This window comes from Lactuca saligna, chromosome 4, assembly GCF_052625555.1.
Source record: "Lactuca saligna cultivar CGN05327 chromosome 4, ASM5262555v1, whole genome shotgun sequence".
Classification (NCBI taxonomy): Eukaryota; Viridiplantae; Streptophyta; class Magnoliopsida; order Asterales; family Asteraceae; genus Lactuca; species Lactuca saligna.
Window position 1 is genome coordinate 267,376,229 of NC_136420.1, and position 13,578 is coordinate 267,389,806.

Below are 13,578 nucleotides of genomic sequence, written 5' to 3' on the forward strand. Positions count from 1 at the left end.
TATTTTTTATAACTACCACACAATCTCTATCTTTTTTTAAGATATCAGAATACAAGAAACCGTCTGAATAAGAAAAAGAATGTTAAATACTAATAATGTAAAGTCACCCCAACAATAAAGAATGCAAGATTCTAAATAACGTAAGACGTGACTTGGCGGTATGGTCAAAGTTAAGTCATGGAAACTTTAGCGAGCCATGCATTTTTAAAGACGTGACTATTTTATATACATTAAAAAAAGATAAATTATATAATTATTGAATTTTATCAAATATATGAAGTTTTATAAGTGTTATATTAATATTTAATCTAAACAAGTTAACAAAAACACAATTATTTTAAGTTTGACAAAAAGAGAAAAAAAAAAAAAAAAAAAAAAACTCGCGCCTTGAAAAAAGCTCGCGCCATAACGCGATAAGGCGCACCTTGACAAGTTATTTGGACGCCACACCTAACAAACCCGTCTTTGATGTTTTCGAAACGGCTACACCACGTATCACGCCATGGGACGCCCTCTTTTTTAGAACCATGAAAGAACGTAATTTACTCCAATTTTTTCATATCGAATAGATAGTCTCATCCAAAAAATTAAACCTTTAATTGCGCTTTTACCAAAACATTTTCCATTTTTTAGTCCACAGTCAACCTTGAAAATTGGATTTTTGTAAAGGCAGCATACCTAATAAATAAAAACCTACCTAAACTCACCATAATACATTTCATTATAAATATACAAAACCCTTTGAGGGAATAAAGTGTTATTGGGATTATAATCATACCAAGTTTATTTGTAACGCTTGGTATTTACTGTCTCTCCTTTCACCCACCCACCCTTCCGACCCACAGAATACGCTTTGGTCTGCTCTCTCGCTAGATTCGCAAACAGGTTTTGTGTTCTTTTGCAACTGCTACAGAAGAAGCTGAAACGACATTAAGACAATAATCTTCTTTCCTATTCACTAATCAAGGTTTTTGTTGTCATTAACTATATACATATATATCATCTAGTCATTCTACATTTTCTTTATTGTTGTTTTATAAATATTGTATTCATTTATTGAATCCAACACTGTATAGTGGGAGAGGTTGCAGGTTTTAAATGGGAGAGAAGAAGGAAATGTTGTTAGCAACAAGAATATTAGTTTTTGCTGTTCTTCAGTTCTTCATCTATACTTCTGACTGCAAACGCTCAGTCACTACAAAGTTAGTTTCTTTCTTTCTCTTTCTCGAATTCACAACAACAATAAGAGCACCATCGATGTTTTTTGTTTTTGTTTTTGTTTTTATTCCATTGTTTTTATCTTGTGTTTTGTTATTGATCGAAAATAAAGGCAACGAGAACCGATTTCCTGAAATTCCATGAATTTTGATCTGAGGGCTTACCGGAAGCTAAGAAATTGCGATTTCTAATGCATGCAATAAAATAAATGAAAGATATTAGTTTCTATATCTATTTAATTATATATATATATATATATATATATATATATATATATATATATATATATATATATATATATATATATATATATATATATATATATATTCTTCTCTTATTATTTATGTGTCATATATTTTAAATATTTTATTTTTTCTTGGATTTTGTTCCTTTGTAAATGGCAATCTTTTTTACATGTGTAACTTTAAAAATTGAGCACTCATAATTCATGAATTTATTAAAAAAAATTGTAAATTAACTTCCTTTTTTCTCGAGAAGGCAAACATATTTAAAAGGAAGAAAATCGGGATATATAATCTAATTAGTTAAATCATTAAATTTTTACAAATTATTGTTTCAAGTACAGATTGTTATTTTGACGTGTGTATCATCTTTGTTTGATTTTATTTCATTCAATTAATGCTTTGGATTCCTTTTACCGTCTTCTTTATTAAATGATCGATACTCATAGTTTTAATTTTTATATGATAAGTATATATTGTTGAATTTAACCCGTTTTCATAGTTATAAGAATTTAATTTATTAAACAAAAAAACTCGATATCTTTTTATTAATTAAAAGATATACATCTATGTTTTGGAGTTTTCTTCCTTTGTACTCATACCCTCACAGATTTCTTTCGACTTTTTATTGCTTTTTAATTTGTTGGATTTGTTGACCTATTATTTTGACTTATGACTTCTACTACAAGTCATTAAATTGACATATTTACAACTACTAACGAAATAATTCATCTCATAAGTATTAAATACATGAGTCTTTTTAGTATGATTAGGTATGAGAACATTGAAATGGTTAAAATATATACATTTTGTTAACAAAAAGTTTTAAACACATAGTTAGTGCTTTAAAATAGGCACTAGTTATGATAAGAAAGCCGAAAATTTTGAATTAGATAAAGAACAAAATTAGATTAACTTATAGCTTAAAAGAAATGCCTACGTTTGGTGGTAAATGACTTATTTATATATACCATTTTCTACTAATTTCTTTATCGGTGTACGCACTTATTTTCCAAGTTCTATCAATCTTAACTATTCCAATGTTCCTTTTAACGGAAAATATAATTTACTTTAGAACTATTAATAATTATATATTTTTTAAAATAAATATCAATAATATTTATTTTTCTTTTGAAGTTATTTACTTTTTAAATGTATTTAATAGACCGAAATAAATAATGTTGGTTATTATTACATCATAAGAGTGTTAACATCCTTTTGTCATAAAAGAAAACCAATATATATATATATATATATATATATATATATATATATATATATATATATATATATGGAAAAGTGAATATACCCTTAAAGGTATATAAGTTTGGGTACCCAAACTCATAATAATACGTCGTTTTGTTTGATATATTCATTATAATATTTTTAAACTTCAATCCTTAACTTGATTTATATTCAATATTTTTAAATTTTCACTATTATCTTCCTCCTACATCACATCTTTTTGTTGAACACTTACTAGGCTATATATATTTTTGTTGAAAATGACAATTATATAAGAGGAAGATAAATATAAAGTTTATAAAAATCTTTGAAGTAATCCAATTTAGAAGTTGAATTATAAGAACATTGGACAATTACAATGTCTATATATGATACAAAACGATGTAGTATGGTGAGTTTGGGTACCAAAGCTTATATATCCTTAAGGGTATATTCACTTTTTGCATATATATATATATATATATATATATATATATATATATATATATATATATATATATATATATATATATATATATATAAGGTTAGGTTCATTTGAGACCACCTATATTTTTTGAGACCGTGAGACACATTTTTTTATATTTTTTAGTTAATTCAAGTTCCAAAAATAATATTTAAAAAAAGAATTTTTGGATTTTTTCATTTATTTTGCATTTTAAAATTATTTTTTAGAATATTACAGTGTAATATTTTATTAGAATATTTCACGTATTTAAAAAAAAAGGGATTTTTATTTTTATTTTTTTAGTTAATTCAAGTTCCGAAAATAATATTTAAAAATAGAATTTTTAGATTTTTCAATTTATTTTGTATTTTAAAATTATTTTTTAGAATATGTCACTGTAATATTCTATTAGAATATTTCACGTATTTTTCAAAAAAAAAAAACTGGATTTATTTTTTATTTTTTAATTAATTCAAGTTCCGAAAATAATATTTAAAAAAAGAGTTTTTGGATTTTTTCTTTTATTTTGCATTTTAAAATTATTTTTATATTTGGTGTCACGGTTTCACAAAATTAGAATGGTCTCAAATGAATCTGAACATATATATATATATATATATATATATATATATATATATATATATATATATATATATATATATATATATTATGTAAAAAAAATGTGGTATACACGATGATTGTATTGTGGTGGTGGAAGGAATACTTTTTTTTTTTTTTTTCCAACTGAAATTATTTTATTCTTTTAATAGGCAAACACTTTTTTAGATATCCTTATTAACATACAGCACTTCCTTTGGTCGGTCGAATTTTTCCTATTTTTTCCACTAATACTATTGAGTTGATAATATAACTATTTGTGCATGATGATGTAAAAAACTTTTCATAATTGTTTTAATTTATAAGCTGTTATATATTTATAAATTAAACAATGTTTAACATTCAAATAGTAAGAAACATGTTTAACATGCGTTAAACAATGTTTCAATAAACATTTACTTATAATTATATTAATAAAATATTTTCTAATAATTGAATGATGCAAGTAACCCATAACATAACTTGTTAGTAATTAGTAATCAATACCTTTAAACATGAAAATTTTATTTTATGAGAAAGAATGATGTAATAATTACTATGAATAATTTTACTGTGAGCATGTCATTTCGTGAGTATTCTCAATGTAACCTTTTCACATGTCTCAACACAATCTTGTGATCTTTCTTTTGTCCGTTCTTTAATCATCTCCTGCGGTGTGTTCTTCCTTAAGTTTAGGTGGACCACTTTTCTGTTATTTTAATGTCTTGCCCTTCTTCTTTAACATATTTAATATAAAGCCCCCCTTATTTCAATTTTTTTTATAAAGATGCTAAAAGTTAATTTACTTATTTTTTTTAATCTATTGGTTTTAGTTAGATAATAAATTTGAATTTTATTATGGTCCACTACTCCACTAGTTTTCTTTAAATTCTTTTTTTCATAAAAGCCTATTTTTAATATGTGATTGATCATTATTTTGTACTTTGTATTTTTTATTTTTATTGAATCAGATGTCATATTGTATTTTATTAACTGAATCCCATATAAATAAGGTAAATGAGAGGTAGGATATCCATGCATATATATACTTTATTTTGTTATTAATTTGTTACTTAATTTCTAAAAATTCATATAAACATAGATATTATTTTTTATATTTTTACAAGAAAATTGAATGTACTAAAAATATAAAGAACTATTCAATGCATATTCATGTAATCTTATTTTAATATTCTAGTATTTATATAACAATATTTAATTTTAATTAATTCATTTTCAATACTATTTTAAATTTTTAGCTTATATTATTGACCAGTCATAACCTATTTACTGGTTTGTCAAATATTAAAATATAAAAAAATTAATCAAAAAGCTAGTTACAGACAAACATAATATTAATTTCTGTAGAGCAATGATTTTTCTATTTGTTCTTGTAAATTTAGTATTATTCTATATTTTTGCCAGTGTTTTTTAATATATATATATATATATATATATATATATATATATATATTTTGTAAATGTATGTTTTTAAATGGAAATAATGAAAATTTATTAAAAAATTAAATTCTATATACGTAAAATGATTTGTTGAACCAAATAAACTAATATATTATAGGGGGGTTCTCATAGTTTTGAGTTAAAGCTTGAGGGTCTTCCATTTACATGCCAAAAATATTTTACTTCTTTCTACAGAATTGACAAAAGCAAAACAAAACCTGTGTTATGTTGTCACAAAAAGTCAAAATTCTATATATACTTGTGTAATCTCCCCGTGATGTTTCCACTCACCTTGTTCTTCACCAACACACAAAAAATTATATTATCATTGGTCTTATTATTTTTGTAAGTGTTTGTTTTTTAACATATGCAAAAAGATAAGTAGTTACTTGAAAATAAATTAGTGTTTATTTCACGTCTTTTATGGTATTGTATATTGGCAGAAAGGCTTTAAGGAGCAATTCAGAAGGTTCGGTATTATATCCTCCGGTGCAATTGCATATCAACGATGATCAAGTAAACATTTTACATAACTATTGTTATTTATAATTGTTTATATATTTATACTTTTCTCTATGTTATCATAATATAAGAGCTGATTTCTAAATAACAATGTTTTTTTTCTATATACAACAATTGATATTTTAAAATATTATACTGTAAAATTATATAAGACATAAATTGTTGTGTATGGAAAAAAAATTATTGTATGCGAAACACTACAAAAAATTGTTCATATACAAACTACTAATTAGATATAAAAATTTATGATGGTTTTAGGTGGTTGTTGACAATGGCATTTTTAGCATCAGCATTTTGAGTCCTGAAGGCACTGTCACCAGTATAAACTATAATGGAATTGACAATATCTTAAATGATCATAATGGAATCAATGATCGAGGGTATGAAAAAATCTACTACAATAACTCAAATTACAAAAATTTATTGAATATAGTTGTGTAATTTTGTCTAATATTACAGATATTGGGATGTGAATTGGAGTGATCCATTTGATTCGAAGGATAATTTGGACAAGTAAGTTGTGTCACAATCCTTTTGTTATCTATCTCATTTGTAAAAATATTCGCTGTTAAATATTGTATTAATTTTTTGTACAAGATTGATGTTTTAACATACAATTTGCATGATTCTTACAAATGGTATGTATATAGTTTTTGTAGTTTTTCTACCAAATGACAAGAAAGCCAAAAGATTGTTGATGAATAATATTTGGAGTCATGCTGATTGTGTTTTTTTTCATTGGTACGAATGTTTTGTAGACTTGCAGGCGATGAGTTAGATGTTGTAGTGAACAACGAGAATCAAGTGGAACTATCATTCAAACGACATTGGATGTTTTCTCGGAAAAACAGCCATGTTTCCTTGAATATTGACAAAAGGTGTGTTGCACGTTTCACGATTCGCTACCAACTTGAGAATGTTTATTTTATCAATTATAGCAACATACTTTTCTTTATATATATATATATATATATATATATATATATATATATATATATATATATATATATATATGGAAAAGTGAATATACCTTTAAGGGTATATAAGCTTAGGTACCAAACTCACCATACTACGTCGTTTTGTATCATATATATACATTGTAATTATCTAATGTTCTTATAATTCAACTTCTAACTTGATTTCATTAAAGATTTTTATAAATTTCACATTTATTTTCCTCTTACATAATTTTCACTTTCAAAGATTTTTATAAATTTCACATTTTTTTTTATTTTTTTTAGTTAATTCAAGTTCCGAAAATAATATTTAAAAAAAGAATTTTGGATTTTTCCATTTATTTTGCATTTTAAAATTATTTTTTAAAATATGTCAGTATATTTCACGTATTTTTCAAAAAAAAATGAAATTTATTTTTATTTATATATTTATTTTTTTTAGTTAATTCAAGTTCCGAAAATAATATTTAAAAAAAAAAAAAGAATTTTTAGATTATTCCATTTATTCTGCATTTTAAAACTATTTTTTAGAATATGTTAGTGTAATATTCTAATTAGAATATTTCAGTTATTTAACAAAAAAACGGATATTTTTTTTATTTTTTTTAGTTAGTTTAAGTTCCGAAAATAATATTTAAAAAAAGAATTTTTGGATTTTTCTATTTATTTTGCATTTTAAAATTATTTTTAGATTTGGTCTCACGGTCTTACAAAATTAGAATGGTCTCAAATAAACCTGAACCTATATATATATATATATATATATATATATATATATATATATATATATATATATATATATATATATATATAAAAGTTACTTTATTAAGAATAATTTATAAGGTTATTATTTAAAAAAGGTTATTTAGACCAACGGTTCATTGAACTTACTGATTTTTTATGATGCTTCAAAATATATTAATTCTTAATAATAAAAAAATTTAAATTTCTAAATCCCTTTTTAAACCATTTCACATATTCTAACTATGATTTTTTATCGTCTACTTTTTCAATCACTAAGGTGGTTGTTGTTCTCTTTTTTTTTTTTTTTTTTTTTTTTTTTTTTAATTATTATTATTATTATTATTATTATTATTATTATTATTTGTCTCAAAAACATCCTAGGTATCAAGAAATAATATTGCTACTATGCATAAAGAAATATAAGTACATTCAACTCATTACATATTTCTATAATCATGTAACTACTTTGCTATCATGGATAATAAAATTGTACATCTTATAGAAAAAAATATATATAGTGCTCTTTCTTGCAATTTATCTAGCAAACAATTGATTTAACATTAGTTTTTTTTTTTGGATTTCGTTGAAATTTTTTTATGTTTTTAGGTTTATTATCCTACGAGGAACAAGCGGTTTCTACTCTTATGGGATTTTCGATCGTCCAAAAGGATGGCCCGATGTCGATGTCTACCAAGGTCGGATCGTATTCAAGCTTCAAGAAAGATTGTAAGAAGAAATGATTCAATTCCTCTATTATTATTCAAATCTTAGAATATAAAACGTTACAAAATAACCACTTATTTGATTTATTGAATTGTTGGATAAAAAAGGTTTCGATATATGGCTGTTTCGGATGAAAGGCAAAGAGTTATGCCTACTTCTGAAGATCGAAAGAGGGGTGAACCTCTAGACTACCCTGAAGCTGTACTTTTGACCCATCCTTCCAATTCTCTTCTCAAGGGAGAGGTAGCTTTCCCATTGTTTTTTTAATATATTATCAAATAAATTAAGACAAATAATAACTATGGGTTCAATATTCTAAAATTAAAAAATACAGGTGGATGACAAATACCAATACTCGACTGAAAATAAAGACAACCGGGTTCACGGTTGGATGTGTTCCGACCCGCCTGTTGGGTTTTGGATGATCACTCCAAGTAATGAGTTCCGTACAGCTGGCCCTGTCAAGCAAGATCTCACATCTCATGCGGGACCCGTTACTCTATCGGTAAGTATCCAATTTTTTTACCTCATATACTCCATAAAGATGCATCATGTTCTTAATTTAATTGTTTGGTGTTGTCTTAATAAAAATGTTATAGAAAAGAGTTAATTAGAAGCTTCAATAGTATTTGATATATATCCTCAATTTATTTTTATTTTACTTTTTTATTTTTTGCGTTATTTGGGGTTCTAAGTTCATGTTATATCTTATTGTAGATGTTTTTTAGCACACATTATGCCGGGATTGATTTAGGAATGAAATTTCGAGAGGGTGAGCCATGGAAAAAGGTTTTTGGACCCGTGTTTATATATCTCAACTCGGTAACAACGGAAGATAACCCTCTTTCACTTTGGTCTGATGCTAAAGAAGAGGTAACAATCTTGTTAATTCTTTATATGATTATACCTTTGCAAAGTTAATTATTCGATTATTAATTAACTACTTATTTCATATCATAATTTGTATGCATTATATTAGATGCTCATACAAACCGAGAGTTGGCCATATGAATTCCCAAACTCTTTGGACTTTCTTCGTGCCCAGCAACGTGGTCTAGTAACTGGAAGACTATTCGTCCGTGATGTAGAGTTGGCTCGTGCTAGTTTTGCCTACATTGGCTTGGCTCCACCTGGTACTCTAGGATCATGGCAACAAGAAAACAAGGTAGTGTTTTCTCACAACTCATCATAATTGTTAATGTAGTCTTTGATATGTGATAGAAATATAGAATCGGGTATAGTTTGTTAACATTTTTTAAAGATAAAGGTGTTTTTGTTCACTTTTATCATAGAATTATTTGAAAACTTGCGTAACCCAATTTTATATTTGTAATCTTAGTGACAGAGATCTTCTTTTTATAACCTCTACAAATTTAGTTTACTTACGCAACATATATTGTTGCCATTTTAAACAAAAGTTCACTTACGTTTTATATTATTAGAATAAGTAGAAAATATATATTTTTATCATATATATCTTTTACCCATAGAAGTTTTTCTCGTGCAATTTCGGCCTTTGTTCCTAGTTAATGACTAATTTTAATATCTGGGTATGGCTGTTTTTCACTTTTTTTTGTCCCAAAAATATAGTAATTTTACTTGAGTATGGACAAAAAATGTTATAAAACCTAAAACAATGATTAAATTTATCCAAAAACACTTTTTAAATTTGAAAACATCTAAGTGCTCGCTCAAGGTTCAATATTGTAACTACTTTATTTGTATATGCACATGATTCTTTCATATTGGGTAAGACAAAATTCTTTCATTATAGTCGAATAATATATAATATATAAAATATAAAGTCAATCATTGTGAAAAAAATTTGTAACCATTTCTTGAGCTTTATCTTGTTTCTCTTTTTCATAAATAGGGTTATCAGTTTTGGACTCAAACTGACAGCGAAGGTTACTTTGAAATCAAAAATGTCCGCCCTGGTTCCTATAACTTGTATGCTTGGGTTCCTGGGTATATCGGGGATTACATGTACAACTCCGTCGTCAATGTCTTGGAAGGTTGTTTCCCTATTCAGTCTACCTTCATTCCTCACATTTCTATTTAAAGAAAGATTAACAATATTAGGGTTTTCAACTATGCGCAGGAAGTAGAATCCGAATGGGTATCCTTGTATACGAACCACCAAGAAATGGACCCACAATCTGGGAAATCGGTGTCCCAGATCGAACAGCAGCTGAGTTCTACGTGCCTGAACCAAACCCAACTCTTATGAACAACTTATATGCGAACCAAAGAACAGAATCGTTAGCTCTTTTCTCTTGATCTACTTTAATTTCATTTTCAACACAGAAAACCCTAATGTGGATTGATCTTGATTTACTTCAGGTTTAGGCAATATGGGTTATGGGAACGTTACACGGAGCTCTACCCTTATCGGGATTTGGTCTACAGGGTTGGTGTTAACGAATATCAAACAGATTGGTTTTTTGCTCATGTAACTAGAAACGTGGGAAATAAGACCTACCTTCCGACTACTTGGACCATTTTCTTTGATCTTGAAGATGTTGGATCTACTGGGAACTATACTATTCAACTAGCATTAGCATCAGCTACAGTTTCAGAATTGCAAGTACGTAGTTATGTATTTCCTGAACCATATTGGACATAAGTTACTTATACTTAATCTTTCTTTTTTGATGTTTTTCAGGTTCGGATCAATGACCCAAGAGGGGTCTTGCCTTTCTTTACAACAGGGCTTATTGGGAAGGATAATGCGATTGCACGACATGGGATTCATGGGCTATATTGGCTGTATAGTATCAATGTTTTGTCTTCTCAACTTCGAGTAGGCAGGAACGCATTGTATTTAACACAAGCGAGAGGCTTGGGTCCTTTTAGAGGAGTCATGTATGATTATATTCGTTTAGAAGGCCCCCCTCAGTCATACAACTGAAATTATATTTAGTTATTTATATATAGTTGGAGTATATATATTGCATAGTCGTTCATGTTGATCTCATTAGGATGGAAATGCAAGGTTCAATTCGTTTATGAATACATCTTCAATACATTGTAGATAGGATATGTAGTTTACAATGTCGATGTAAATTAATTGTTTTAAACATTGAATCAATACTAGACAACTTCTTAATTAGACTGACCAATATAAATCTGGTGACATAAGTACAATAGAAGAGTAAAATGAAAGTAGATTGCCTAAACTTGCAAGAACTTTTATTGAAGAAATAAAACTCAAAACTCCAATAATATTATGTTGTTTACAGGATCCATACATAGCATTTATATATTAACCAAACACATTAGATATATGTAACATCCCGAAAATATGGTTTAAAATTTTTGTTTTTCAATCATTATTATAATAATAATAAATTATCACCATAATAGAACATCATAAAACATGTGTCTCAAAACATAATATCATTTGTCAATGACTCAAAATCTCAAAACAAGTATCTTAGTGATCTCCCAAGCTAAAAAGATTGTGGTGTGTGCCATGCCATCATCCGGATCACTTCCCTTTGCTAGCTAAAGTACCTGAAACCAAAACTAAAAATTGTAAGCACGAAGCTTGTGAGTTCTCTCAAAATACACACACCATACACATAACATATAACAAATAACATAACTTTGGGACTACTCCCAGCTGCATCGACACAAACCCGACATCGACTTACCCGTCATCGGACTTATATCCTGCATCGGGCCCACCCCAGCATCAGACCATATCTGGCATCGGGCCCTGCCCGGCATACACACTTCATAATGTATATATCATAAAAACATAACATACATCGGGCTTGCCCCAACATCGGATCGAAGCTCAGAACATATAACGCATACCATGCATGAATCGCATAGACATCAGGCATACATAATTACTTCTCGGAACCGCCCCAGCATCAGACCAATGTTCGGTGTCACACCCCCGAACCAGACGGCGGAAACGTCCGGGGGCTGTTGTGACTCAATTGAATACCATCACAATGAATATACATGAAACATAACATCATACATTACCAAGCATTGGAATAATACAACTGGTAGCGTTTACATTTAGTACATTGTTCCCTAACATTACATGCCCAAAAAGTAGATTGTTCGGTGCTAATTAAACAAGCAGCAAAACGTCACTGAGTACACTTATCCCTTCGATTTATCTGTTACCTGAGAATACAAGTAATTTGAAAAACGTCAACATATGAAATGTTGGTGAGTTCATAAGTAATGTTTGAAATCCAATGTTTGTATTGTTTCGAAAACCACCAGAAAATCCGATATTTTCTGAAAATAGTATAACGTAAAAAAAGTGTGAAGATCCGTGAGTATGCTTGTTTGTTTTCTATAGATGTAAGCGTACGAGTTGTGAAATTCGGCATGTAGTTCGTAAGTGTACTAGTTGAAAACCCTAGGAAAACCCGACGTTTTCCTATCACTTTGCTTTAATTAGTTTATGTGTTGTTGTTTCGTTACGTTAGAGGTGTTCGTTGAGCTCCGGATGCATTGAGTATACAGTGGGTGGTGAATTGTTGTAACGTACGTTAATGAAAACGTCCAGTTGACAACCGTACTAGCGATCCCTTAGGCGTCACTCGCACTTATTCACACAACTCAATCCTCCCGGACTTGTGTAGTCCAACGACCGAAGAGAAAAAGAGAAGGTGCGAAACCCTCAGTATTGTCCTACGTCGTTCAAGACCATTGCAATTGCGAAGGGCCCGAAGCCCAACCCGCAATCGTGAGTTCCCGACTTTACTAGCAGCACCGAAGGAACCTTGGGGACCAGCAGCACGTTTGCCATTGAAAGTCCTTTTACACGCGGTTAAGTCGTATTAGACCCAACTACATGTAAGCAAGTATCCTTTGGGCCTAAAGATCATGTCATCGGGCTAGCTAGGCTCAACAAGCATGATTTTCAACTTTTGGGCCTAAGGAATTTACGTCGACGTATTGAGTAATTCCACGAGAGTATAGAGTTCCGAGAGTTCCATATGTGTATTGAGCGTTGTACTGTTAGTAGTTTTGGATTTGTTATTGATTCGAGACCGAATCAATTCGTTTAACAACGATTTTTGGTATTGTTGTGTATTGTGTCGGTAGTCGCGGTGCCAATATTTGATCAAGTTGCGTGTATTGAATTAGCCTTGAACATTTTCTGTTTTCAGCCCCTCATTATTTGTAAAATTTACTTTTTCCACCCTCTAATTAAATAACTTTCCGGTTTGGTCCTTAAATCATTTTTCTTGACATTTTAACACCAAAAATTATTGAAATTAATATTTTTCAGCCTATTTTTCATTGAAAACAGTTTAAGTCCCTGAAATTGCAGTTTTCTCGGTTATAACCCTTCATTTTCGCAGTTTTTACAATTTTGGCCCCAATTGGAAATTTTTTGCAACTTTGGTCCTTTTTAAATTTGAAAAGCATTTTAAACCTTTGAAAAGTA

At 28.4% G+C, this 13,578-nt stretch overlaps 1 protein-coding gene across 3 annotated transcripts; it reads left to right on the forward strand.

Moving 5' to 3' along the window:
• Nucleotides 1-738: 738 nt before the first annotated feature.
• Nucleotides 739-11,111, forward strand: LOC145043586 (uncharacterized). 3 transcript variants are annotated; one of them, XM_078992286.1, is made up of 15 exons: nucleotides 739-967; nucleotides 1,077-1,202; nucleotides 5,652-5,724; nucleotides 5,989-6,110; nucleotides 6,190-6,243; nucleotides 6,489-6,608; nucleotides 8,037-8,156; nucleotides 8,261-8,396; nucleotides 8,488-8,658; nucleotides 8,871-9,026; nucleotides 9,133-9,318; nucleotides 10,027-10,168; nucleotides 10,255-10,414; nucleotides 10,497-10,740; nucleotides 10,819-11,111. In XM_078992286.1, exons 2-15 carry the CDS (start codon nucleotides 1,099-1,101, stop codon nucleotides 11,062-11,064), a joined length of 2,034 nt encoding a protein of 677 aa, XP_078848412.1. In that variant the 5' UTR covers nucleotides 739-967; nucleotides 1,077-1,098; the 3' UTR covers nucleotides 11,065-11,111. The 3 variants fall into 3 exon arrangements, with proteins under 3 accessions (XP_078848412.1, XP_078848413.1, XP_078848414.1); XM_078992287.1 differs by having other exon boundaries at nucleotides 1,092-1,202; XM_078992288.1 differs by lacking the exons at nucleotides 739-967; nucleotides 1,077-1,202 and adding an exon at nucleotides 5,471-5,553.
• Nucleotides 11,112-13,578: the final 2,467 nt, after the last annotated feature.

Bases quoted from the DNA above. Each gene is read 5' to 3' on its own strand.
- LOC145043586 (XM_078992286.1), top strand. From the start codon at position 1,099: ATGGGAGAGAAGAAGGAAATGTTGTTAGCAACAAGAATATTAGTTTTT. The intron at 1,203-5,651 runs GTTAGTTTCTTT...GTATATTGGCAG, and splicing joins AAACGCTCAGTCACTACAAA to AAAGGCTTTAAGGAGCAATT. The intron at 9,319-10,026 runs GTAGTGTTTTCT...TTTCATAAATAG, and splicing joins CATGGCAACAAGAAAACAAG to GGTTATCAGTTTTGGACTCA.